Source organism: Perognathus longimembris, chromosome 17 (assembly GCF_023159225.1).
Source record: "Perognathus longimembris pacificus isolate PPM17 chromosome 17, ASM2315922v1, whole genome shotgun sequence".
In the NCBI taxonomy this organism is placed as follows: Eukaryota; Metazoa; Chordata; class Mammalia; order Rodentia; family Heteromyidae; genus Perognathus; species Perognathus longimembris.
In genome coordinates, this window is record NC_063177.1 from 27,999,179 (window position 1) to 28,027,157 (window position 27,979).

General features: G+C 44.5%; 1 protein-coding gene, 5 non-coding genes and 2 pseudogenes across 6 annotated transcripts in view; 6 read left to right on the forward strand and 2 right to left on the reverse strand.

Annotated features, from left to right (window-relative positions):
• The first annotated feature begins 243 nt into the window (after positions 1-243).
• LOC125366588 lies at positions 244-407 on the forward strand. The gene has a single exon (XR_007213884.1). It is a non-coding gene; the product is annotated as a U1 spliceosomal RNA (small nuclear RNA).
• A 2,428-nt stretch (positions 408-2,835) lies between these two features.
• LOC125366599 lies at positions 2,836-2,999 on the forward strand. The gene has a single exon (XR_007213895.1). It is a non-coding gene; the product is annotated as a U1 spliceosomal RNA (small nuclear RNA).
• A 2,306-nt stretch (positions 3,000-5,305) lies between these two features.
• LOC125365885 lies at positions 5,306-6,157 on the reverse strand (annotated as a pseudogene).
• An 814-nt stretch (positions 6,158-6,971) lies between these two features.
• On the forward strand, positions 6,972-7,135 carry LOC125366576. The gene has a single exon (XR_007213873.1). It is a non-coding gene; the product is annotated as a U1 spliceosomal RNA (small nuclear RNA).
• Positions 7,136-9,792: 2,657 nt separating this feature from the next.
• Positions 9,793-27,979, forward strand: part of Tex14 (testis expressed 14, intercellular bridge forming factor) — a 68,437-nt gene continuing 50,250 nt past the window's right edge. Inside the window, exons 1-9 of the mRNA XM_048365533.1 lie at positions 9,793-10,174; positions 14,209-14,323; positions 15,423-15,588; positions 18,238-18,374; positions 22,264-22,345; positions 22,610-22,740; positions 24,660-24,770; positions 26,541-26,664; positions 27,278-27,456. Of these exons, the coding sequence (XP_048221490.1) occupies positions 10,039-10,174; positions 14,209-14,323; positions 15,423-15,588; positions 18,238-18,374; positions 22,264-22,345; positions 22,610-22,740; positions 24,660-24,770; positions 26,541-26,664; positions 27,278-27,456 (1,181 nt within the window). The 5' untranslated portion in view covers positions 9,793-10,038. The remainder of the gene's footprint in view (positions 10,175-14,208; positions 14,324-15,422; positions 15,589-18,237; positions 18,375-22,263; positions 22,346-22,609; positions 22,741-24,659; positions 24,771-26,540; positions 26,665-27,277; positions 27,457-27,979) is intronic.
• Positions 13,450-13,665, forward strand: LOC125366640. Its single transcript, XR_007213928.1, has one exon. It is a non-coding gene; the product is annotated as a small nucleolar RNA U3 (small nucleolar RNA).
• LOC125365731 lies at positions 16,064-16,929 on the reverse strand (annotated as a pseudogene).
• On the forward strand, positions 21,769-21,870 carry LOC125366572. The gene has a single exon (XR_007213869.1). It is a non-coding gene; the product is annotated as a U6 spliceosomal RNA (small nuclear RNA).

The following is a 27,979-nucleotide window of genomic DNA, read 5'->3' on the forward strand; positions in this document are numbered from 1 at the left end:
CCCCTTCCTGACATCATCCCAGGAGGCGGGTGCATGTAGATGAGAAATTCCGGTGCAACCTGGGAAAAACTCTTTCTTCTACATTAATGCTATTTTTTGAGTAATATGAACTATAAGCTTATTTCAGGATATTGAAGGTCATTTGTGAAAATATACAGCTTTTAGGTGACCATGGTATGTTCCGACCATATCTAAGGAATGCTATGCACTTGGGGTAATGAAGACTGCGAGCCACAGAAACTCATACTTACCTGGCAGGGGAGATACCATGATCACGAAGGTGGTTTTCCCAGGGCGAGGCTTATCCATTGCACTCCGGATGTGCTGACCCCTGCGATTTCCCCAAATGCGGGAAACTCGACTGCATAATTTGTGGTAGTGGGGGACTGCGTTCGCGCTCTCCCCTGGTTTCTTGGTTTTAAAGTAAGACTAGGTAGAATTGCAAGTATGACTTGGTGGTGGAGTTTTTGCCTCCTGGCTTCAATATGGTAGCTTCTTCAACACCACATAAGCAGGAAGGAAGTGTTGAGCCACAGCAGTTGCAAGAAATAAGACACGTTTTCTTTGCTATTTATCGCTTTTAGGCTCTCAACTAACAGTGTTTAACTTAGTTCTCAGCTTTCTTAGAAATATTCCTTATTTAACCAGATTCAGATTCTGAGTGTTTTCCCAGGTCCCTCCTAGTATCTGAGTCTTTCCTTATTCCTACTATATGGGTAGGATTAGAGTTCCAGAAATCCTCACTGGCACACTGGGTTTATTGGTGAAAAGAGGCCTTCATAATTTTTTTTTTTTTTTTGGTCCAGGTTTGCCAAAAACCACTATCCTCCCATTTCCACTCCCGAAGTAGGTGGGATCACAAGGTGTTTACCACCATACTCAGCTGTGGACTTTAGTAAATAGGAGAACTTTTAAAAGTTTAGAGAGAAAACCAAAAGAAGTCTTATAACAAGTAAGTAAATAACTCCAGGTCCAGTAAAGGAAGAAGCTTCCATGGTTTTGATTTTGTGCTAGAAAACTTCAGAGTAAGCTCACTCCTATAATCCTAGCTACTCAGGAGACTGAGATCTGAGGATTGTTGTTAGAATCCAGTCCTGGCAGGAACGTCAATGAGACCCTTATCTCCAATAAACTACTCAGAAAACGCTCAAAGTGGTGCAGTCCTCAAATAGCAGAGCACTAGCTAGCCTTGGGCAAAAGCAGCTCAAGGACAATGCCCTGGCCCAGGGTTCAACCCAGGACCTCAAAGATAGATAGATAGGTAGATAGATAGATAGATAGATAGATAGATAGATAGATAGATAGATAAGAGTTGTTGACTGCACTTGATCAAACCCAAGAATAAGAAATCTGCATATTAAGTGGGCTTATTACATTAGGCTTAATGCTCGCAATTTTGTATCTTACAAAGAGAAGGGCATGTGCAGAGGCTAGAAGCTTATGGTAGTCTTGCAGTGTAAACAGTAGAGAGCAGTTCAAATTTTAGATTAAAAAACTCATGCTGAGCTGAGTAGAGGGGTAGCAGTAGGTTTGTTGGTTGGCTTTTGTGTCAGTCCTGGCGCTTGAACTCAGAGCCTGAGCACTGTCCCTGGCTTCTTTCCGTCCAAGGCTAGCACTCTACCACTTGAGCCGCAGTGCCACTTCTGGCTTTTTCTATACATGTAGTGTCCAGGGCTTTATGTATACGAGGCAGGCACTCTTACCACTAGGCCATATTCCCAGCCCAGAGGGGTAGCAGTTTTGTGGTAGTTACTTGTTTGGCCTGCATGAGACCCAGGGACCATCAATTGACAGCACTGAAAAAAAAAAAATTTTTTTTTTTTAAATTGGATAAAGGGGGCTGGGGATATGGCCTAGTGGCAAGAGTGCCTGCCTTATATACATGAGGCCCTGGGTTCGATTCCCTAGCACCACATATACAGAAAATGGCCAGAAGTGGCGCTGTGGCTCAAGTGGCAGAGTGCTGCTAGCCTTGAGCAAAAAGAAGCCAGGGACAGTGCTCAGGCCCTGAGTCCAAGCCCCAGGACTGGCCAAAAAAAAAATAAAAAAGGAAAAAAAATCCACAATACAAAACAAAGAACCCTCCACAAATTCCTACTCTTTGCAATATACTCCAGTAACATCTTACTCTTCCTGAGGAAATAGTGCTGGGCTGCAGTGAATTGGTGGTATTCTGGAAAGTCACCTTAAAATCTTAACTTTTAATTTTTCTGCCAGTCCTGTGGCTTGAACTCACAGCTTGGGGAGCTGCCCCTAAACTTCTTTTGCTCAAGGCTGTAGCACTCTACCTCTTGAATTAACACCCACTTCCAGCTTTTTCTGGTGGTTAATCCTACCTGAGGTGGGTTTGAACCTCAGTCTTCATATCTCAGCTAGGATTACATGTTTGAACCACTAGCACCTGGGTTCTTTCTAATCTGTTTAATCAAGGAGGCTTCCTTTACTAGAACGGAAGGTTTTCTGCTATGCAGGGTAAGGAGAGAGATTTTTGTCAGGAAAGTATTCTGCCAGAAGTCACTCTGGAGGAAGTGGTGTGTGGTTGGACGTCCCCAGCAGTGGGCTGGGCTTTGGCCAGCCTGCCCCTTTCATGACATTATGCTGGAGGTGGAGTATGCAGATTAAAGACTTACTATGTTTGGGAAACTCGGTCCCTGGAAATCATCTCTAACTTGTTATGTTAAGCATGTCCCTTGCCAGTACTAAGATATATCATAGGTATTTTTCCATTTCGGTCACAATATGAAGATAAATTCCTATTGGAGACGATTCTCTACTGACCCTCATCAAACAGTGATGGATACAGCAGCAGATGGTGCTTCTTTTAGAGAGCAATTCATACTTACCTGGCAGGGGAGATACCATGATCACGAAGGTGGTTTCCCCAGGGCGAGGCTTATCCATTGCACTCCGGATATGCTGACCCCTGCGATTTCCCCAAATGCGGGAAACTCGACTGCATAATTTGTGGTAGTGGGGGACTGCGTTCGCGCTCTCCCCTGACTTTCTGTGTTCTAAAAATAGGCTTTTTAATTACTTAATTCTTATATGTTTGTAGCAAAGCAAGAGTATCAGCTCCTCTTTATTCCGGGTATGTGTTGCTGTTGAGTGTTGCTGTCTACACTAGAGATAGTACGGGTTTTATTCACGTTTTTCCTGGCAGTAGCACTAAGACTTGTTCTGTTGGTGTTAGAAACTTCCTCTTTATTTATTTTTTATTTTTTGGCCAGTCCTGGCCCTTGGACTCAGGGCTTGAGCACTGTCCCTGGCTTCTTTTTGCTCAAGGCTAGCACTCTGCCATTTGAGCCACAGCACCACTTCTGGCCATTTTCTGTATATGTGGTGCTGGGGAACCGAACCCAGGGCCTCATGTATATGAGGCAGGCAGGCTTGCCACTAGGCCATATCCCCAGCCCTCTGGCCGTTTTCCATATATGTGGTGCTGGGGAATCGAACCTAGAGCTTCATGTGTAGGAGGCAAGCGCTCTTGCCACTAGGCCGTATTCCCAGCCCGGTGTTAGAGACTTCCTATAACAAGTCCCTTCTACTCTATGGAATTTTAACAAGACTCAGCTTTTGTTTATGATCTGAGTTATTTGTAGTGGGGAAAGCTAGTAATGTTGCTTTTCTAGTGTGTACCAGTAGTGGGACCTCGATAACATGGGAAATGGGTCACACCTGGGGAAAGGGAGAAAGCCCTCTTGTATGGTCTGTTGCCAGCTAAACAGGTTTACAAAGTTTGTCAAGGAAAGAGGCTGTCTGGAGTTTTTGTAAGTGAAGGTCTAGGGTCTTAAGATAAGAACACTTTAGCCCTAACACTAAATAAATATCTTACTTATAAAATGTTATCTGATTAGATCATTGAGGGCTTTTCTCTAGACTTAGTTACTTTCCTTGCTTAGGTAGGAGGAAAAAGAAGCAAGTTTAAAAACAAAAAAAGGTAGGGGCTGGGAATATGGCCTAGTGGTAGAGTTCTCTCCTCGTATACATGAAGCCCTGGGTTCAATTCCCCAGCACCACATATACAGAAAATGGCTAGAAAGTGGCTCTGTGGCTCAAGTGGCAGAGTGCTAGCCTTGAGCAAAAAGAAAGCCAGGTCATGAGTCCACACCCCAGGACTGGCAACAAAAACAAAAAAGTAAAGGAAATAAGAACAAAAATCTGTGGAAAGTGTTAGCATATCCCTGTTTCCTCAGCTCCTCCCACTAGCCCCCAGATCCACCCATACCTAATGAGCCACTCCTACTCACTGCCTACCTATTTCCCCCTTTACCCCAGAGACAGAAGCTGCCACCTGGATAAGGTACAGCCGCCATGTAGCTCCCTCTTCCGTGGGAACTGTGGCCCTACTTATGAACCTTCTTCTCCTGTCTGTGATTTCCTCTGGGAATTTAACTTTGTTATTTTCCAAAATAGCAATCAATGAGACATAAAGCTAGCTCTAAATATATTCATGAGCTCTGAAGATAGTTCTAAATATATTTGTGCTCAGACTATCCTTTTAGGTTTTATAGTGTCAGTTATATAAATAAGTATTTCCTTGGTGATTCTGTGTGGTAATGTGTTTGTAACGTGAGAACTAAATCTCCGACACCTGACTCTGGTTTCCATTGAGGGAAACCAGACAGTTAACTTATACTTCAGTCCATCTCGCTAAAAGTGTTTGGCATGATATCGCAAGAAACAAGAAGTCGTGAATTTTTCTTGCAAGCAGGTTTTTGGGGGAGATTGCTAAAATCTGGTTGCTTTCTGACTCATAATTTAGTGAAGACTTGTTTCTGCATTCTCATGTTCAACCAATCTCAGAGAACAATTTTCAGGCTGGAAGTGTGTCTCAAGCAGTAGTTTCCTGCCTGTTTAGCATGTGTGAAACTTTAATTCAGTAACAAAAAAAAAAAAACTTGGCCATCATTTATCAAAACCTAAAATAAAGCATTTTTTTTTTGAGTGAAGGAGAAAAACAGAACTTACACCACCTGATCCTACAAGCAAGACATCGTTCATTTGACACAGTAAACTATGCAAGATGATAGGAGCATTCTTGTATCATTTAAACCTTGTCTTTAATCCTAGCTACTCAGAAGGCTGAAATCTGATTATAATTCAAAGCCATCCCAGGCAAACAAACAAAAAAACCAAAACAACAACAAAACCCACTTATTAATTAATCACCAAAAAGCTGGAAATGGAGCTGTGACTCAAGTGATAGAGCACTAACTTTGAGCAAAACAGTTCAGAGACAGCACCCAGGCCTTGAGTTCAATCCCCAGAACTGACCTCCCCCCCCCCATTTTTTTTTTTTCTAGCGCAGTTTTTCCTTTATTGCACCCGTACCAACCCTTCCCCTCCCTCCTGTAAACATGGTGCTGTAGGTCGTGGGCGGAGAAGGCTTCTCCAGGAGGCTGGGTGGTGAAGGCTCCCGGCTCTTCTCTGTGCACAACCCCTCAGTGCTCGGCAGTCATACTGGGGTGCAAAAGAGTTGGGCAGCATCTTAGCCCCCCCTGGCAGGGGGCTGGTAGCTTCTTGGTCTTAGCTTCATTTCCGTGAAGGGCACTGAGAAGTCGAAGCCCTTCCAATGGTACCAGCTCACTCCCTGGTGGTCTACCACGCCCCCGTAGAGCCCATTGAGGTTGGCATAGTCGCAGTTCCTATACCCCAGGCCCCGTGGTAGAAGACGGCGCAGGAGATGAGCAGGTTGTTGGGGTCTCGATCACGGGCCGGCCGAAAAGACGCTGCCGCCGTGGTAGCTCATGGAGTCACCTGCAGTGCCGTGATAGCCCTCTAGGTGGAGCCGGTAGTTCTCGGCCGCAGAGTCTACTTGGAAGGAGTCATACTGGGCAAACACTGCTTCATGCCCGGCGCGGAGGTCCACACGCATAGAGTAGTCACCAGACTGGGTCAGGCTGTGTAGGGCTTCGTTGCCCAGCCAGAACTCTCCAGAGATGTTCCCAAAGCCGTGGGCGTACTCTTCCCAGTCCCTCCAGAAGTCTGTCTTCCCATTCATGCGGCGCTGGAACACCAACCAGCCGCCCCCATCCGTCTCTATGTCACAAAACACATCCAGGGGCCGCTCGCGGTTGCTGTTGAGGAAGATCGTGGTAGTCCTCGAGATGCCGGCTCCATTCTGCATCTCTTCCCCGTTGTTTTGTTTTTTGAATGAGACTTTTCACACCCTCCCGGAATACCACGGTTGGGTGGGAAATATGTTTGTGGAGCCCAGAATGCTCAGCCAGACTGTAAAGGCAGAGTTGAAAACACCGTGAATTATATAGTGTGCGAAAAGGAGGAGCACCTCCTTTTGGCTGCCACGTGCAAGCTGGTGGGTAATTGCAAATGTACATCCCTGAATCTTGCTTTCTGAGGTCCAAATCGACTTGGACCCGGCTGGGAACCGATGGCCTCGGCGAGGTGTGAAGGTTCCTAGCCGCATTTTCCATGATGCCAGTCGTCACCGAAACCTTGTGAGGTAGGCAGGCAGTGTGATTCCCGGGTTATCTTTGGGGAAACTGGAAACTGAGGAGGGTCTGTCTTCTGCGGCAGACCTGGCAGCCCCCACGCCACCTCCCACCACGCTGCCAGCCTTGAAGTGCGCTGGACGATTCAGACAGGTCATTACTAACCCACGCTAAGGAGCTTTGTCTGTGCTCAAAAAACAAGGGACTTTTAATTCTCTTTAGTTACATTTACCGGTCTCATTCCGGAAGGAACTGCTGTTAAGAAAGCTAGCAAGCGGTGGTGACGTCACGACAAAAGGCGGGAATATGTAGATCACAGCGCGGTGGCTGCTGGTTGTAGACATATTTGCATGGAAGAATTTGTATCAAGTGTCCAAAAGGATGTGGCCTGAGCTATGTCATATTAGCAAGTGTGAAGTTGTTTGAACTGAAGGCCTAAGGAACCTGGGAGTATAATTGACCATAACCTTGTAGTGTGTTGAGGATGAGGGTGAGGTAGCCTGGGTGCCATCTCAACTCATACTTACCTGGCAGGGGAGATACCATGATCACGAAGGTGGTTTTCCCAGGGCGAGGCTTATCCATTGCACTCCGGATGTGCTGACCCCTGCGATTTCCCCAAATGTGGGAAACTCGACTGCATAATTTGTGGTAGTGGGGGACTGCGTTCGCGCTCTCCCCTGGCATTGACGTTCAAAAGTAAGAATGTTGTCGTTCTGAGCTTTGGTGGAATCTTAAGTGGCTCATTTTATCTTTTTTCTGTCTTTTTTTAAAATTTTGTCATTCCTGGCATGTGGGTTTAAGTTTTTAACCTTGTGTATCTGACGTGTTTGCCGCCAAACCACATTCCCACCCCTGGGGCTTTCTTTTTTCAGTGAATATATGGTTGTTTAATCTGGTCCGTTCTCCTGTTGAACGTTTAAATTTTTTTTTTTTTTTACAGTTTATTCAAAGTCTGAAGCTGATAATTGAGCAAGTCATTTGAATTTTTGTTTTGTCCCACTATTTCATGTGTGTTTGTTGTTTTCTGTAGAAATAGAACATAATATGTTGATGTTTGCTTGTTTATCGTGGAGTGTGTTTTAACAGTGACGTTGAGAATAAACATTGTTCTTACAGAAGGTCTTCCTGTTCTCATTTACTGCTTTACAATTTGGCCTTTTAGAGTTAAGCCCATTTTAAGGCAAGAAAAAACTACTATTCATTGGTTCTGCATTCTCCTGCTCAATCAACCTCATAGGCACTTTTTTTTTTAGGCTGGAGGTGTGGCTCAAGCAGTAGAACTCAGTCTTCTATTTGTTTAGTAGCATGTGTGAAATTGTTTCAGTAACAATTTTTTTTTTTTTTTTTTTTTTTTTGCCAGTCCTGTGGCGTGGACTCAGGGCCTGACCACTGTCCCTGGCTTCTTTTTGCTCAAGGCTAGCACTCTGCCACTTGGGCCACAGCGCCACTTCTGGCCATTTTCTGTATATGTGGTGCTGGGGAATTGAACCCAGGGTCTTAAGTATACAAGTCAAGCACTCTTGCCACTAGGCCATATCCCCAGCCCCCAAAAGTTTTTTTTTTTTTTTTTTTTTTTTTTTTTTTTTTTTTGGCCAGTCCTGGGCCTTGGACTCAGGGCCCGAGCACCGTCCCTGGCTTCTTCCCGCTCAAGGCTAGCACTCTGCCACTTGAGCCACAGCGCCGCTTCTGGCCGTTTTCTGTATATGTGGTGCTGGGGAATCGAACCTAGGGCCTCGTGTATCCGAGGCAGGCACTCTTGCCACTAGGCTATATCCCCAGCCCCAAGTTTTTTTTTTTTTAATTGCAGGGTGTGTGTGTGTGTGTGTGTTTTGCCAATTGCCCAAAGTCTACACATGCTTTTTTGTTGTTATTTTTGCTGGTTCTGGGTTTTATTTGTTTGTTTTGTTTTTGGCCAGTCCTGGGGTTTGGACTCAGGGCCTGAGCACTGTCCCTGGCTTCTTTTTTTTTGCTCAAGGCTAGCACTCTGCCACTTGAGTCACAGCGCCACTTCTGGCCATTTTCTATATATGTGGTGCTGAGGAATTGAACCCAGGGCCTTATGTATACGGGCCAAGCGCTCTTGCCACTAGGCCATATCCCCAGCCCCATGGTTCTGGGGTTTTTAACTCAGGGCCTGGGCACTGTCCCTGATCCTGTGCCTCAAGGTTAGTGCTCTACCACTTGAGCCACAGTGGTACTTCTGGCTTTTTCCTTTCTTTCTTTCTTTCTTTTTTTTTTTCTCCTGAGACTTTTGTTCTTTTGAGTTTGTTACTACACATATTATGCAGTATACATTTTAATTTTCACAATGATGAAAATTATCATTTTACTCTAATGGCTTGTGAAGTCTATGAACTTTAACAATAAAACCATTTATTCCATTTTCAGATGAGGGCCTTTCTTTCCTTATCTTTGGAGTTCTAAGAGAGGTGTTTGGGTCTTGCTATTTGGTGCTTTTCTCCCACCACTGTCCTCTTTTGTTCTCACTGTATTTTGGTATATTGAGTCCTGTTTTATTTTGTTATGTCTCATTGCATTTAAATCTAACACCCACATATCAGGGAGACCAATATGCTGTTTGTCTCTGTTCTTAGCTTATCTCACTCAACATTTGTTCCAGTTCCATCCATTTCCCAGTGAATGCCATTATTTTATCCTTTCTAATAGCAATGTAAAATTCCATTGTGTACAGGTACCACATTTTTTTTTTTTTTTTTTTTTTTTTTTGCCAGTCCTGGGGCTTGGACTCAGGGCCTGAGCACTGTCCCTGGCTTCTTTTTGCTCAAGGCTAGCACTCTGCCACTTGAGCCACAGCGCCGCTTCTGGCCGTTTTCTGTATATGTGGTGCTGGGGAATCGAACCTAGGGCCTCGTGTATCCGAGGCAGGCACTCTTGCCACTAGGCTATATCCCCAGCCCCAAACATTTTTTTTAATCCATTAATCTGTAGTGGGGCATCTGGATTGTTTTCCCTATCTTGGCTATTGTGAACAGTGCAGCAGTGAACATGGAGGTGCAGGTGTCCTTGTCATATCCCAATTCCTTCTCAGGATAGATCCGGCCTTTCCGTTTATGTGATACTGAGGAGTCAAACCCAGGGCGTCATGCATGCTAGGCTAGCACTTTACCACTAAGCCACATTTCCAGCCCCTATGCCATTTTATATAAGGGATTTGATCATCTGTAGATTTGGCATATAAGTGGCTGTTTTGCTACTGGTTTCCCTTGATACTTAGAGATAACCATATCAAAAAGGTGGACAAGCCAGATGCCGGTGGCTCATTCCCGTAAGTCTTAACTATTCAGGAGGCCAAGATCTATGGATTGCAGTTCAAAGCCAGCCAGGCAAAAAAGTAAATTAACCTCCAGTAGAGACTGGAAGTGGAGTTGTGGCTCCAAGTATTAGAGCAGCTAATCTTGAGCAAAAAAGCTCAGAGACAGTGCCCAGGACCTGAATTCAAGCCCTAGGACTGGCACAGAAAAAAAAAGATGGACAGAAGGAATCGTAATTGGTCTAATTTGGTTGATCTAAATTGCATTTCTAGTTGAGTTACAATACACATGTTGTTCTCATTTGAAACAGGATGTCTCGGGCTGTTCATCTTCCAGTCCCTTGTCCTGTTCAGCTTGGCACCTTCAGAAATGACTCTTTGGAAGCGCAGCTTCATGAATATATCAAACAAGGAAATTATGTGAAAGTGAAGAAAATTCTTAAGAAAGGTAAGTATGGAGATGAAATGGCAAATACAACTTGGCCCATATTTCTGAATTGCATTCAGAGAAAAACTAGGGCCATCTGAAAACTTTAAGTTCTTGGAGAAATCCAAAAGTTAAAGTTAGAAGTGAATGATTCCCTACCAGTGCAATTGCACTGTTCAATAGAGATTGTAAGTCCTCCTTTAGAGGAAGTTTTGCTTTATGCTGGAGATCCAGAAGATCTTCCAGTTGGTTGGACTCGGAAGCTTTGCCTTTGACTCTACTTGATTTCTGTCTTTTCTCCTTCAAATCAGCTCCATCCATTGAGTCTTTTCAGGCCTGTGGTGGATTGAGGAGAGGAACTTTCACAGTTCTCCCAGAGCTTGCTCTTTGTATTCACTTGATAGAGGTAGCAGGCAGTTTAGCCTGCTAGTAGACAGAAATAGGTACAGTTCAGGCACTTTTCAAACGAATGACAAAAATATCCGGGCACCAGTGGCTCATGCCTGTAATCCTAGCTGAGATCATGGATTGAAGCCATCCCTGGCAGGAAAGATGAGGCTCTTATCTCTAATTAATCGCCAGAAAACCAGAAGTGGGGCTGTGGCTCAAAGAGGTAGAATGCTAGCTAGCCTTGAGTGAAAGAGCTCAGACAGTGTCCAGGCCCTGAATTCAAGTCCCACAACCAAAAAAATAAAAATCCACAAACAAAATATAAGCCATCTTTTGAACATTCTATATCTTTATTTTTTTTCTTTTTCTTTTTTTGTTGGGACCAGGGATTGAACTCAGGGTCTTATACTTGCTAGGGATAAGAGTCCCCACTTGAGCCACCTCTCTAGCCAAATCAGCGCATTTGCTTAGACTTCAATTGTGCTACTTAGGGAGAACCAGTCCAAGGAATGGGTAGAGTTTACGTGCAGTATTGGTACTTCTCCTCCTGACTCTCTTCCTTAGTCTCATTGACTGTGTTTGCCCTAAACTCTAACCTCTAGTTCTTCAAGGCAGTGAAACCCTTTCTACTCTAATTTTAGCCACATTCTCAGGCTCAAAGTTATAAAACATTCCTGAAGTTCCTCTCCTCAAAGTCTCCCATATGAAACTTTTGTTGTGTTGTTATTCTTCAGTGGCTTCACATAGTTTTTACATTTTTTTCCCTACAGTTTAAATTTGTTATCTGTGGGAGGATTGGTCTGATAAATATTAATTGTTCATCACTGGAATCAGAACTATCACAGTTTGAAAAGCATAAATAGATTTGTGTTTCTAAGTAAATGGTTGCTCTGGCTCAAAGGGTTTTTCTCTCCCTGACTCCATTCAACAGCAGTTATTTGATTCTCCAACTGTGAGTACCGTACAGTTCAATTAGGTTCTGATACTAATTCCTCAAGTTAGGATCAGAACCCATGGTTAAAGCCCGAGCCTGACCTTTAAGTTTTTAAACTTAGGCTGTGACTGGTGGAGTAATTGTAGCTTACTAGGGTAGGGGGAAGAGAAAAAAAGCACAGAGGGTAGCATATGCTTGGAACTGTATGTTAGTGAGTGAATTCTGAAAGCTTCACAAGTGAATATAGTGTTCTGAATATTGTCTTTTATGAAATACATGTGAAATATATAACAGAAGCTAATTTCAACATATGAGAACAAACAAAGCAACAATTAAAAAAATAGACACTGGTGTGGCTCACATCTGTAATCCTAGCTATGACAGAGGCTGAGATCTGAGGATTGCTGTTTGAAGCCAGCCCAAGCAGGAAAGTCCATGAAATTCTTATCTCCTATTAATCACCAAAAACGTATGGTTCGAGTGGTAGAGTGGGTAGCTCCGAGCAAAAAGAGCTCAGAGACAGAGTCTAGGGGCCTGAGTTCAAACCTGCAGGACTACACACACACACAAAAAAAATCCTAAAATACACCACTACTCTAAAGTGTACACTCACTACATTTTCAACAGTGGTTGAATGCACAAGCTTTCATGGACATCATATTGTTCTTTTCTGAATGAGAAGGAATAGTTTGTCTGAGTAGTTTCTGCAAAATCTAGTATATAAGAAGAGGAATAGTACTGTTAGGATCTTGAAGTTTAATTTTTAAAGCCATAGGTCTATCCTTAGAAGTCCCTGAAAGTATATGTACCGGGCATCCCAGGAGACCATACAGAGATAGTCACGTACAGAAGGTCCATAAGGATGTTTATTAGTGGGGCCGTATCTCCCACGGGAGAAGGAACAATTTGGCAGTTGCACCTTATCCAGGTGGCAGCTTCTCTGGGGCTAAAGGGGAAGGTAGGTCTTAATGTGAGTAGGAGTGGCCCATTATAGTTCTAGGGCACAGAGTTTAGGTGTGGGTGCTTCAGGGGGCTAAAGGGAGGAGCTGAGGACCTGAGGAGGAGGGGATGCTAACAGTCCCTCCTCTAGACCTGTGGCTCACTCCCACAATCCTATAATTGAGAGCCTGGGAACTGCGATCTCAGATCTGAAATCTGGCCTCACAGTTAGATGCCAGCTAGCATAGAGTCTGTGTGAGACTCTTACCTCCAAGTAACCAGCAAAACTGGAAGGGGAGCTTTGGGGTCAAGTGGAAAAACTCCTGGGCCCTGAGTTAAAGCTTCAGTACAGGAACTCACGTGCAAGCATGCATTCCCCCCGTCCCCCAACAAACAACAATCTCTTAAGAAGTCAAATCTTCAAGAAATCTATATGGACAGGAATGGCACAAAATAAGACTCATGAAGTGAGTGTGAGATCATGCAGGGCCTCGTAAGAGAGTTTTGTCTTAAACTGGAAATATGAAGCTACTGAAGTTTAAAGCAGAAGAATATGTAAATACAAGCTGTGTCATTTGTAGAATAAGAATTTCTTGATTTGGCAAAAGCAAGACATTAAAAAGAATAATTTTACCACAGGATAAAGTCCAAATAGGTGTGTCTGCGACTTTAATGCGCTGTAATGAATGCCCTGTTAGGGGCAGAAACCGGGCTTTAGAAATACTAAGCTTATGCCCAGACTTCCGGCGCACTTTGTAGACGTCACTGTTACCTAGCCCAGAGTGCAACGGACTTGGGTGGGTTGGAAATACTGATACGTGATTGGCTGTTTAGCAACTGTATGTTAATTATCCTAGCACTGTATTTTAAAAACTCAGGTTTAAAATGCTTTGTAAATTCAGATAACGAAAGATTCTACTTAGAATATTTATATACCAATATATATTCGAAGAGGATGAGAACATAAACAAATCACCATCAGCATAATATGTGTGAATTTTAACCAGTTAGGAAATAGTTCCAGTTGCTTGTTAAGACTATACTTTCAGGGATCATTTCTATAGTTTGTTACTAGAGAAATCTCACTGATCGTGTAGAGCACCGAAAACCACGAGGAGGAGGTGCAGCATTTTCCTCTGAGCGTGAAGCTGGCAATTGGTGTTGCTTTTTAGCAGCTGCCTCTTGCCATTGATGATCGTTCTTCTCTCCCTTTGGGAGAGTAAGAGGGGGAGGATGCAGTCTGAGTGGTTTTCAGTTAATTTATCTTTATGTTTAAAAAGTAGTTGTGCTTTTCTGCAAAACTATATGTCCTGCTTTCCATCTCTTTAGTTTTTAGGTTCATTACCTTTTTTTTCTTCTACTTTTCTTTTATATATTTTTGCCACTTATGTGGTTTGAGGTCTAGGTCTAAGTACTGTGCTTTAACTTCTGTATGCTTGATGCAGTACCTCCGACTTACAGTTCCACTTCCGGCCTTTTCGTGTGTGTGGCTGAGTTATAGGACTCAGGGCTTTCTTGCATGCTAGGCAAGTATTCTACAGTTGAGCCACATTCCCAGCCTTTTTTCTTTTTTTGGTGCTGTTATTCTGGACATTCAATGTTTTAGTTACACTTCCTCGCTCATGTCTTTGCTTCTTTTTTTTTTTTTTTTTTGTTTTGTTTTCTTTTGTGTCTGACCCTTGAGGATGATCAGTTTGTACTAAACCCCATTTAGATAAGACTTTTGTCTGTGCTTCCTTAGATGGCAATCCAATATTCCTAATATTACATTGATTCTCTATTTGTTTTTCAGGACCTCATATTGATACAGTTAATTCCTTGGGCCAAACAGCACTTTTTGTTGCAGCATTATTGGGCCTTAAGAAATTAGTTGATATGCTAGTGGATCATGGATCAGATCCAAATCAGTAAGTACAATTAACACCACTGTCTAGTACATGAGGATGAATAGAGAAGAATCTTAGGACCTTTGTGGGCTACCCTCATCAGAATGAGGGTTTGTTTTTTAAACAGTGTGTGTGTGTGTGTGTGTGTGTGTGTGTGTGTGTGTGTGTGTGTGTGTTTACTGGGATTTGAACTCAGGACCTCACACTTGCTGGCAAGTGCTCTATGGCTTGAGTCAAGCCTCTAATCCCACAGTATACATTTTGATCCCATTTGGACCTGAATTCCCTTCTAAGATTCAGTTGGGTATAAACCACTATTTCTTTTTTCCTTAATACTCATGATAAATGAAAAATAATCGGCTCCAGCAATGGCAGATAGTTCAGTGGTTCTCAAGGTGTCCAGGTGCAGGCCAGCCTCATTTAACATCACTTGGTGAACTTGCTTAAAAATCCTTACACAATCAGTCCAAGGTGAAGTGTGTATGTGTATTGAAGCCAGATCCTTATGCTTGCTAGGCAAGCCCTCTACCATTGGAACTAACAAAGCCTGTATATTTATTATTTTATCAGACATGGAGCTTGAATTCAGGGCCCGGGCACTGTCTCTAGGCTCTTTTGCTCAAGGCTAGCGTTCTACCACTTTGAGCCACAGCATCACTTCCAATTCTCTGGTGGTTAATTGGAGATAAGCTTTCCTGCCCTGGATGGATTTGAACTGCGAACCTCAGATCTCAGCCTCCTGAGTAGCTAGGATTACAGGCGTGAGCCACCAGCACTTACCTTAGCCTATATGTTTTCAGAAAAAACCTTTCTGTATTGCCTGAGCTGGCTGCAAACTCAATGTCCTGTCAGATGTTAGGATTATGGATGGATATTACCTCGCCGGGCCCCTAAAACTCTACTTTTGAGAGATATTCCAGTGTCTTGTTAACCTAATTATGGCCAGTCCTTAATTTGGAATACTATGTAGCTATTGGAAAGAATTGAAGGGCCTCACAACTGATATTGTAAGGTTGCTGTTCATGCCTTGGAGCCCCTTGTTACACTCTGAATGTCCTCTTTCTGGAAGAAAGGAGTCTTGTCACAGACACTCACTGTACCCACTCTCCCTTCCCTCCAGCCGCTGCTTTGATGGAAGCACCCCTGTTCATGCAGCAGCATTTTCAGGGAACCAGTGGATCCTCAGCAAACTGCTGGATGCAGGGGGTGACCTGCGCCTTCACGATGAGAAGGGTCGAGATGTGCTGACCTGGGCCTTGGCAGCAGGAAAGGATCGCAGCACCCCGGTAAGAATAGGATTGCTGCTCAGGCATTCAGGATCCCAGAGAGCATCACAGTTTGAGACAGTTTTTTCTTTGGCATTAGACTCGTAGGGCCTGTGTAAAAGCAAATTAGCCAGCAGTAAAATCTTGTGCAAGTCTAGCCTTTCTACCCATCTTTTCGGCTTTTTTGTTTGTTTGTTTTGCCAGTCCTGGGGTTTGGGACTCAGGGCCTGAGCACTGTCCCTGGCTTCCTTTTGCTCAAGACTAACACTCTACCACTTGAGCCACAGCGCCACTTCTGGCTTTTTCTATATGTGGTGCTGAGGAATCGAACCCAGGACGTCTTGTATGCGAGGCAAGCACTCTACCACTAGGCCATATTCCCAGCCCCTTTCTACCTATCTTTAATTAAGTGGGAAAGAAAAACAATTGTCATTTAGAATTTTTTTTTCTGGAAGAAGGATTTTTATTATCTTCATGTACAGAGAAGTCAGCATACTTAACCCAGCTTGGTGGCCAGCTCTTTAGCCTTCTCCTTTTGTTTTGTTTTGTTTTTGTTGCCAGTCCTGGGGCATGGACTCAGGGCCTGAGCACTGTCCCTGGCTTCTTTTTGCTCAAGGCTAGCACTCTACCACTTGAGCCACAACGCCACTTCTGGCTTTTTCTATATATGTGGTGCTGAGGAGTCAAACCCAGGGCTTCATGTATACGAGGTGAGCACTTTACCACTAGGCCATATTCCCAGCCTAGCCTCTGCCTTTTCCACCTTGGCAATTAGAACCACAGATTTTGGACCCAGGACATTGCCTCCCCAGTGATGACGGATCTCATCATATCTTTCATTGTAACTGGTCCTGGTAGCCTCCACCAGCTGAGCCAGAGATCCTTTGTCTTCCAATTTAGAGTGAAGGCAACACTGGTGGGTGTCTTCTGGTGGATGAGGCACCCCAGCCTGGCCATCCTCTTGATGCAGAAAAGAACGCCCATCTTGCAGCTCAGGGCAGACATGGATACAACCAGTTCAGTGCGGTCCATGTCATGTGCCATCACCGTGAGCAGAGCCTTCTTGTTCTCCACCAACATGTTAACCAACCCCTGCTTGAAGGGATGAAGGTCTCTTTGTGGGGACCAGCAGCTTTTTCCTCAGCTTGGGTCAACAGTCTCTGCTTCTTCTGCTTTCTGCTTTGTCTCTGTCCTGTACTTGTGGGCTACCTGAAGTATCTGTGTAGCTGTCTGGAGGTCCAAGGCCTGGGTAAACTGGTTAATTGCAGGAGGCATTTTCAGCTGCTTATGGACGATCACCCTTTGCCATTGCCATTGCAGCTGGATCTAGCAAGGCCATTTGAGTGAGCGCCCCCCCCCCATTTTTTTTTTTTTTTTTTGCCAATCTGGGGCTTGAACTCAGGGCCTGGGCATTGCCCTTGAGCTTCTCGTGCTCAAGGCTGGCCCTCTACTACTTGAGCCACAGCGCCACTTCTGGCTGTTTCTGTTTATGTGGTACTGAGGAATTGAACTCAGTGCTTCATGCATACTAGGCAAACACTCTATCACTAAGCCACACTCCTAGCCATGTCCCAGTCTCTGGAATGCTGGGATTCCAGATATGCATCACTGCTTCCAGCTCATGTTTTTTTTTGTGTGTGTGTTTTTGTTTATTTGTTTACTTGCTTTTCTTATGTGTGTTGTTGTTGTTTTAGCAAGATTTTGTTTTTTGTATGATAGTAGAAAAAGAGAAAACATTTCCAGCTCCCCATACAGGAAAAGGGATTTATTTTATTATTACTTTTATACAAGTCCTGGGGCTTAAACTCAGAGCTGTCCCTAAGCTATTGTGTGCTCAAGGCACTTGTTCTACCACTTAAGCCACAGCTCCACGTTTAGCTTTTTGGTTGTTAACTGGAGATAAGTCTTATGAACTTTCCTGCCTGGGCTGGCTTTCAATCATGATCCTCAGATCCCAGCCTCCTGAGTAGGTAGGATTACAGGTATGAGCCACAAGCACTCAGCATTGTGTGTGTGTATGTGTACATGTGTGTGTATGGGGGGGGTGTATGTATGTGCTGGTACCAGGGCTTGAACTCTAGGCTGCAAGTTCTTGCTTGGCTTTCTTGTTCACAGTGGCACTCTATACCACTTGAGCCATGACTCTAGTCTGGCATTTTGCTGGATAATTGGAGGTGGAATCTCACAGACTTCTCTGCCCAGGCTTGCTTTGAACCCCAATCCATCAGGTTTCAGCCGCCTAAGAGGGTATGATTACAGATGTGAGCCACTAATGTCAGTTCCGTGTGATGTGTTAGTGAAGTTTAAATAACATGACAAATGTAAAAGAAAAGAATTCCTATTGTCCAATGCCTTTGCTTACTGAATATCCTTTCCTGCCTTTGATTCTCTTGCTCATTAGCTGTTAGGCCTTGGACAGAAAGTTTTACTTCCCTCTCCCTCAGGTTCTTCATCTGCTGAAGGGAAAGAGTTGGAAGAAATGATGGACAAATACTGTTCTTGAAAACATCATGTAATCTTTTTAAAAAAATCATCTAGGGTCTTTCCTTTTCAGAAATTTTCCTGTTGGGAGCTCTTAGCTCCTTGAACCGTTCACACACACACATGCCATCCTCCATTCCCATGGAAGGCTGCTGTGGCCAGCTCTGACTTGTCTGCTATGTGTTGCAGATGGTGGAGTTCATGCAGCGCTGTACCTCCCACATGCAGGCCATTATCCAGGGTTTCTCTTATGACCTCCTGAAGAAGGTAGACTCCTCTCAGCGGCTCATCTGTAGCCCACCTTGGTTTGGGGGCCTCATACAGGGGTGAGTATAACTTTGAGTAGAGTGGAATGTTGTAGATTACCCCATTCCTCTTCACGGAGACCTATGACAAAGGCTGCCTTGGTCTCCTCCATATTGATGCCCTCTGGCCTCTGGCCCATCCCAAACAGTGAGCCTGGAAAGAGCAAACAGTGGCCCTAATTGTGGACACCAGATGCTCTGACTCCTCCTCCACTGGGGCCTAGAGGAAGTGATTGTGGTCTCCAGTGGGAACTACTACCCCACAGTCAGCAAGAGAGGAACTTGTCAGTTCTAAGGAGCCTGGCAGAAAACTTTCACCCAGAGCAGCTGGCCGGCTTTTTCCTCCTCATCTGAACTTGGGCTGTTCTATTTTTTTGGAGGAGAAATATAGGTACTGGAACTTGAACTCAGGGCTTGGGCACTGCCCATTAGCTTTTTTTGATCAAGGCTGGTGCTTTATCACTTGAGCCGTAGCTCACTTCCAACTTTTTGGGTGTAAGTTGGAGATAACAGTCTCATGGGCTTCCTGCCAGGGATTGGTTCAAAACATGATTCTCAGATCTTTTCAGCCTCCTCTGTGTACGCCGGAGTGTATTCCTTCAGAGTGTAGGGAGACTTGTCAGAGTTTATGACTATCTTATTAGGGTGTGGTCTTCTCTGTTGCCAGTTAGATTGTGAACTCCTGTCATACAGGGTCTGTGTCTCATTCATCACCAGTAAAATTCAGCTGCCTGATGCTTGGTAGGGGCTCAGTACAGTAAGCTCACAGTCCAGCCAGGAATGAAAACCAGTGAGGCCCAGCACTGCAGGTGTGTGAGGGGAAACCCAAGTTATCAAGTGTTGATAAATTTTTAAATTTTCAACTGCTAGTCATAGCATTTTTATTAACATTTTTTTGGTGCTAGTCCTAAAACTTGAACTCATGGCCTGGGCACTATCCCTAAGCTTTTGGGGGGGTGGTTAATTGGAGATAAGATTCTCATAGACTATCTTTGCCTAAGCTGGATTCAAATGGTGATCCTCAGATTTCAGTAGCTTCTGAGTAGCTAGAATCATAGGGATGAGCCACCAGTGCCCAGCTATAGCACATATCTTATAACTATATTAGGCATCTTTACTTTTGGGTAAATGGAAGACTAATGGATTTTAATGTATTTTCTTCTTCTTTTATTTTTTCTGCCGATCCTGGGGTTTGAACTCAGGGCTTGAGGTATAGTCCCTGCCAAGATAAGCTCTGAGTTCACCCCCAGAATTGCCACAAAAGAACGAGAAGGAGAAGAGAGAGACAGAGAAACAAAACACAAGAGACAGAAGAATGCTGGCTCTTGTGGCTCACACTTGTAATCCTAGCTACTCAGGAGGCTGAGATCTGAGGATGGTGGCTCAAAGCCAGCCTGTGCAGGAAAATCTGTGACTCATCTCCAATTAGACATCAGAAAACCTAGAAGTAGAGATGTGGCTCAAGTGATAGAGTGCTAGCCTTGAGCAAAAAAAAAAAAAGGTAGGGACAGAGTCCAGGACTGGCAAGAGAGAGTTGGGGGTGGGGGGGTGGGAAGGGAGGGAAGGAGGGTGGGGGGAAGAAAGGAAGGAAGGAAAAAGGAAGGAAAAGAAATCACAGAATTGTTTGAAATAAGAATTGGCCCGTCATGGGGTGGGGAATATGGCTTAGTGGTAGAGTACTTGCCTCACATACATGAAGCCCTAGGTTGGATTCCTCAATACCACATGTAGAGAAAAAAGTCAGAAGTGGCTCTGTGGCTCAAGTGGCAGAGGGCTAGCCTTGAGCAAAATGAAGCCAGGGACAGCGCTCAGGCCCTGAGTTCAAGCCCCAGGACTGGCAAAAAAAAAAAAAAAAATTGGCCTGTCAGATCTGTGAGTGTGCCATGTTGGATAAGATTCCTCATAGGACTGTGTTTGGGGAAGGAAAGAAGCTAGTAGCACTGTTGGGAACAGAATGATTGTCCATAGGTAACTCAGTCGTACAGAGATGAAGTCGGTGTTTTCTCCCCTTCACACAGACTTTAGTTTCATAGTGTGGGCTAAGAGGTTTAGGTATGAAAACAAGACAGGTCTGAACTATAGTTGTTATCAGAATCACTGTTAAAGAACAGTTAGTTTCTTTATTTAAACAGAACTCTCACTCTCCTAAGTGCCACACCCACTTCCCTGAAGCTTCCTTGGAAAGAGCTGGAAGCCTTGTCCTTGGTAGCTCTTATTTGGCTGTTGCAGATGCTGGAGTCTTCTCCACATTGCCAGCTCAAAGTCTGGGCCCCTGGTCAGAAAATGGCCTACTCTCTCCTAGATCTTTGAGCCCTAAGTCTAGGCTCTTGTTTCTAGAGGAGACAGCTGATTTGGTATAGGAAAGGGGTTTTCCTTTACTCAAATGAGGCGACATTGTGGCTTATCAACCCCATGGTCACAAAGGATCAGTTGGGATGTCTAGTTTGCCTCTCGTTCTCTAGCAGCATAGCAGGTTGAAGCAGGGAAGAAAGCTTGGTGCTGATGAGTTGCTAAGAAGATAGAGCCTGTAATACTTCCAAGAGCAGAAGTGCAGTTTACATTGGTTCATGAGACCCAAGCAGGCTAGGCTGGAAGGTACCATCCCTCCAGCAACTTTACCATTGACCAAGAAGGAGAATCAGCCCCTGTAGCAACAGAATATTTTCTCAGTTTGACTTCTTGGTGTAAGCAAAGAGGAGGCTTGGAAATCAGTAGCCTCTGTATTTATCTGCTTTCACGTAGTCACCCCTCAGATTTAGCAAGTTTCGACTAGTTTTGTCTCACACATTTTCTGTAGGGTAGGAGTTAGAGAATGGCTTAGATACACTGCCGTCAAGATCATTTTCTGGGGCTGGGAATGTTGCTTAGTGGTAGAGCAGTTGCCTAGCATGCATGAAGCCCTGGGTTCGATTCCTCAGTACCACATAAACAGAAAAAGCTTGAAATGGTGCTGTGGCTCAAGTGGTAAGAGGTAGAGAGCTAGCCTTGAGCAAAAAGAGCTCAGAGACAGTGCCCAGGCCTCTAAGTTCAAGTCCCAGGACTGGCAAAGAAAAAAAAAAAGATCATGTGCTGCTGCCATCATCTGAAGACTTGACTGAGGATGGAAGATCCTTTTCAAAATGGCACGCTCACATGGTGGACAAATGGGTGATAGGTGTTGGGCCTCTCTATAACTCTGATTGAATATCCTCACAGTTCCCCGGAGCAGCCAGTGTACTAAGAGAGATCAGGGCCGAAGTGGTGGTAGATGTAGCCTTGAAAGCAACTTCTGTCATTTCTGCAATGTACTACTTAGCAACATCTGACCTGTGATGAGGGAACATGAATACTAGGAGGTGAGAATCGCAGGCACCCTCTCAGAGGTGAGCTATTACACAATGTGTATTCAGTGCCTGATACAGAGTCAAATTGGAACGCTCATTTGGCTGCACATGTACTAAAATTGGAATACAGAGAAAATTATTATGGTGCCCGCACAAGGATGACATGCAAAATTTGTGAAGCATTCTGTACTTTATAAAATGTGGCTGCTAGTGGAAAGAAAGCAGAGGCCACATCCTCAATGATTGCATGAGGGACTGTTTTGTGCAGAGACAGTTTCCTTGTTTTCACCATCTAGGGGTGCTACAGTTGCCCAATGTCTTCAGTGTACCATTCCATAATGAAAGAGATTGGACTCAAGAAAAGAAACAACCTAGAGGTCATGGCTGAACATACCTGTAATCTCAGCACTAGGGAGTCAAGGGCAGGGAGGATCAAGAGTTTAAGGCCAGTCTTCGCTATGTGGTGAATTCTAGGCTAGTCAAATAGTGAAGACCAAACCAGTTACATATTTTGAAAACATGGTTTAGCATTGTTCCTATAGATTCTAATAGTTAATTTTTATTTTTTTCCTTTTAAACATTTATAGAAGCCCTAATAGTTCCCCCAAACGACTTCTTAAACCTGGAGTTATTTCTGCTCAAAATATCTACAGTTTTGGCTTTGGGAAGGTAAGACATTGCCCTCAACAGCCAGTGTTTACAGGACTGACTGGACAGTCACACAGCCCTTTTGCGTGACTATACTCCTATCCTTAGCAAAGTAGTGAAACCTTGGAGAGAAAGAAAGGGGGTGGGGAGGGAGGGAGAGAAGAAACGGGGAATAATATCCAGTGTGTATAGTAGCTTCCATTATTTTTAGCTGGCTGACAAATTCAGGAGGTATTGTGCTTTCCGCTTTTCTCCTCACAATTTGAGGCTATGTTTTGGTTTTAGTTTTGTCACACAGGGGGGACACAGCTGGCTTACCTAGGATCTCTTCCAATAATTGGAGAAAAAGAAGTGATTCAAGCCGACGATGAGCCCACCTTCTCTTTCTTCAGTGGCCCCTACATGGTGATGACCAAGTAAGCAAGAGCTGGCCAGTGGAGGTGGCAGAGCTCCATGGAAAGAATGGGCTGGGTGTGACTTCCTTAGGTGTGGAAGGGTTCTTCCCAAACACAAGGAAGTACTCAAGACCTTGTCTACATCAGTTTCTCACTGCAAACATTTCTGGCCAGATGATCCTTTGTATTGAGGGCAGAGCTGTGCATTGTAGAATGTTTAGGCATGTCTGCCACGAGGTACCACTAGTGGCCCCTCATAGCCCTCACTTGTGACTCTATACACACTGCCAAATATCCTCTGGGGAGAGAACTGCTGCCCTGAAAGACTATCTATTAAAGTGCCAGAGGCAGCTTAAGTTGTGGTTGTCTTGCCTCTACTACAGGAGAAAGGGTATTAAGGCCCTTGAAGAAGGTGGCCCTGGCACAAAAAACAAAACAAGTAAACAAAGAAAACACACCATTCTGTTTTTGTTTTTGTTGCCAGTCCTGGGGCGTGGACTCAGGGCCTGAGCACTGTCCCTGGCTTCTTTTTGCTCAAGGCTAGTACTCTACCTCTTCAGCCACAGCTCCACTTCTGGCTTTTTCCTATATATGTGGTGCTGAGGAATTGAACCCAGGGCTTCATGTATACGAGGTGAGCACTTTACCACTAGGCCATATTCCCAGCCCCGAAAACACACCATTCTAAAAGGGCTTCTGCCAGATTGTGATGGGGCTCCTTGTTTTTCTGCCTATGACATTAATAATAATAATTATTATATAATGTATTATAATTAACATATTATGCACAGAATATATTATTAATAATATACTACATTAATATATGATTTATTATTATTATTTTGGTGCTGGTCCTGGGGCTTGAACTCAGGGCCCGGGTGCCCGTCCCTGGGCTTTTGTGCTCAAGGTTAGAGCTCTACTACTTTGAACCACAGTTGCACTTCCAGTTTTTGAGTTTTGGAGATAAGAGTCTCACAGACTTTGCTGCCCACGCTTGCTCTGAACCACAATCTTCAGATCTCAGCGTCCTGAGTAGCTAGGATTACGATGTGTGAGCCACTGATACCTGGCTGTATGCCATGAGTTTGTTGTGAGGTACCTTTGGTTCTGTCCTGTTGCTGCTGCCTCTGTTCAAGTCATCAGTATCTTTCACCCAGTCTAGACAACCTCCTCACTGGTATCTCTTTCTCTGGACCATCACTACCTTACCTATTTACCTATTTCATTTATTTATTTATTTATTTATTTTTGGCCCGTCCTGGGGCTTGGACTCAGAGCCTGAGCACTATCCGTGGCTTCTTTTTTTGCTCAAGGCTAGCACTCTACCACTTGAGCCACAGTGCCACTCTAGTCGTTTTCTGTATATGTGATGCTGGGGAATTGAACCTAGGGCTTCATGTATAGGAGGCAAGCACTCTTGCCACTAAGCCATATCCTCAGCCCCCACCTATTGCTTATACTGTTCATACCATTGTCTTTCTTTTTTCTTTTTCTTTTCTTTTGCCAGTCCTGGTGCTTAGACTCAGAGTCTGAGCACTGCCCCTGGCTTCTTTTTGTTCAAGGCTAGCACTCTGCCACTTGAGCCACAGCGCCACTTCTGGCCTTCTCTATATATGTGAGGAATCGAACCCAGGGCTTCATGTATACGAGGCAAGCGCTCTTGCCACTAGGCCGTATTCCCAGCCCCATACCATTGTTTCTAACACATAGTCCTGATCCAATCACTCCCTCCTTGAATCCTCTTGTGACTTCCTGTCCCTCACCTAATTCCCCAAAGTGTTTTAGAATCTAGGGCTAGTGTGGGGGAGAAGGATTCGCCCACCCTAAACATTGTTAGAGATTGTGTGTTAACCCTACTGCTTTAGTCTGGATGGGAAGGCTGGCTTAACCAAACTGTGGCTGTTCATGCCCTTGCCTTGCATTCTCTCTTGTTCTTGTAGCCTGATATGGAATGGGAACAGAGTCACAGTAAAGGAGTTAAATCTCACTCACTCTCACTGCAGCAGGCTGAGGCTGGCAGACTTGCTGATTGCTGAGCAACAACAAAGCAGGTAAGGAGGCCTAGTGACCAGGCTTATCACAGGCCAGGACCATAGACCCAGATTCTTGGCTATGCAGTGCTGTCCCTGGAACATGGAGTACCAGTTCCCTTGTCCCCCCAGCCTTTCCTGGTTGTTAGAATTGGTTGACTTGAATTCCAAAGACTAACAAGAAAGTTGAAGAGTAGGATTATGATGTTAAGGGGCTCAATTTGTGTGTGTGTATGTGTGTGTGTGTGTGTGTGTGTGTGTGTGTGTCTGTCTGTCTGTCTGTCTGTCTGTCCGTCGTAGGATTTGAACTCTGGGCCTGGGCACTGTCCCTGAGCTCTTCAGCTCTCTAGGCTAGCACTCTCCCACTTGAGCCACAGTACCACTTCCAGTTTTCTGGTGGTTAATTGGATCCAAGAATCTCATGGACTTTCCTGCCTGGGCTGGCTTTGAACTGTGATCTCAGATCTCAGCCTCTTGAATAGCTAGGATTATAGGCATGAGCCATTGGTTCCGGCACGGGGGCTTGACTTTATTGATTATCTTTAACCCATGTCTGTGGATAGTCCAGATTTCAGGCCTGGCTTTCCTGCCTGCAGCCCCTGAGGCCTTCCCATGTGGGGCTCTATGTTTATATGGTGAGCATGTGACTTTTTGTTTTCATATATCTTAGCAGTGTATGAAATGCAGATATCTAACAGCCGGGCTTCTAACCTTGAGAACATACCTACAGTTTTTAGTTCCTAAGGGTTTTATGGCTTCAGGGTTAGATTCTTCAACTCCTTCTATATCAGGCTTTTTATTTATCATTTCACATCAAGGTAGCCAAAGCCCTAAGGATGGACCCAGGCTCATTGTTCAGTGAGAGAGTTCTGTCTCCTGAATAGGTCATTCAGCTACTGCAGGAGGCATCTGCAGAGAGATTAAGTCCTTTCTTCCTGACTTCTAAGAAGTCAGCTGAATAACTTATTGTTGCTAGAAGGATGTTGCCTCATTTCTAGGCAAGCTCTGCCACTGAGCTATATCCCAGGCCTCTGGTTACATTCTAAGAGTAAGAAGCTCCCTCCCTCTCCTTCCCTCCCTTCTTTCCCCTGGCCTCTCCTCTCCTAGCTCAACTTTTGGCTTTTTTATTTTTTGGCCAGTCCTGGGGCTTGAACTCAAGGCCTAGAAGCTGTTGCTGAGCTTCTTTTTACTCAAGGCTAGCACTCTACCACTTGAGCCACAGTACCACTTCCTTCTTTTTCTGTTTATGCGGTACTAAGGAATTGAACCCAGGGCTTCATGCATGCTAGGTAAGCACTCAGCCACCAAGCTACACTCCCAGCCCCTCAGATTTCTTTTTGAATGATTAATTGGAGATAAGAGTCTCAGGAATTTTCCTGTCTAGGCTGGTTTTGAACTGCCATCATCAGATCTCAGCCTCCTGAGTAGCTAGGATTACAGGCAGGAGCTACCATCGTCCAGCTCTTAAAAATTTGTTATTAAGTAATTGTACAAAGAGGTTACAATTTCATAAGATGCATTTCTTTAAGCCGTAGTTAGGATCACAGTACAGTGTTGTTCAGTGTTCTCAGGAGAATTGTATTGTTTCACTGATGACTAATCCCTTATGGTCTGAGAGGCCAGTAGTCTATCCACAGAGACCTCTATCTTTAATCCATTCTGTTTTCTTAGAAAAATGTTGTATGCAAGTGCTATTTGTTTAGAATGTATTCAAAGAGCACAGAAAAACACCTATGGTTGTAGTATGTTTCCCTATTCCCTATATATTCTTAAACTAATTTTCTTTTGCAGCAAGCTGAGACACCCTCATTTATTACAGCTGATGGCTGTATGCTTGTCCCAGGACCTGGAGAAGATCCGCCTTGTATATGAGCGTGTCACCATTGGCACACTGTTCAGTGTCCTACATGAACGAGTAAATAGCTGCTCTGTGGATTTCCCTCTAGCTGCCTCCCCCCCCCCCATCCCTCTGTATCTGCTTCATACTTCTCATTTGTACAGGGAGAGAAGATAAATATCTAACCCTTTTGACTTTATGGCCTAATTTATGTGGCAAGGTAATGTGCCCATCTAAAGGCTGATACATGTGGTTAGAACTAATGTGATTCTATTATTGTCTCCTCCTCCTCCCTCCTCCTTCCTTCTCCTTCCTCCTTCCTTCTCCTTCCTCCATCCTCGTTTTTTTGAGGCAGGATCTCAGAAGGGATGGATTGGTTCTCTATTCATTGGAGTCCTTTGAGCTTCCACATTCTCCCACAAGCATGAATTTAAATAGGGAGAGGCCAAGGAAAGTTTACTCATGGAAGGAGGGGTACCTCTTTTGACATTTTCTTTCACACCGAGCCTGATGCACATACCAGCCTTTGAAAACATTCTCCCTAGGTTTGGATCCGTGGGTTCCTGATAGGTGGGACTTAGGCCAGTCACTGAACCTCACTGAGCTTTAAGTTCCCCATCAGTAAAATGGGATTCCTGTAGTATCAGGAGATTTCGCCCTTTGTCTCTGGCACTTTCTCTCTCACTTGCAGAGGTCCCAGTTCCCAGTACTGCACATGGAAGTGATTGTGCACTTACTGCTCCAGATTTCAGAGGCCCTGAGATATTTACATTCCTGGGGCTTTGTCCACCGCTCTCTTAGCTCCTACGCCATCCACGTAGTCTCCACAGGGGAAGCAAGGCTAACCAACCTGGAGTACATGATGGAAAGGTGGGTGCAGTCTCTAATGCAGCTTCCTCCTGAAGAGAGTCTCCCTTGAGGACCTTTGCTGTAGAGAGAATCTAATGTGGGCAATGGAAGAGGTTTACTGAATGCTTTGCCTGTATGCCTTGTCTTTGGGAAGTTACTTCTGCTCAGAACAGTTTTATTATAACAAACATGTATCAAGTAAGGTCCAATATTAGTCAATGTGTGTAAAGGCTCTAACTAGCCACTCAAAAGTTTTATTGGAGGCTGGGAATGTGACTTAGTGGTAGAGTGCTTGCCTAGCATTCATGAAGCCCTGGATTTGTTTCCTCAGGACCACATAAACAGAAAAAGCCGGAAGTGGTGCTGTGGCTTAAGAGGTAGAGTGCTAGCCTTGAGCAAAAAGAAGCTAGTGGCAGTGCTCAGGCCCTGACTTCCAAGCCCCAGGACTGGCAAAAAGTTTCAGTGGCCTAGCACAGCTCAGGTATATTTCTTGCCTTGCAGTCTAATTTGTGTATCCCGTTGGTAGCTTTGCCGCTCTTTTTTT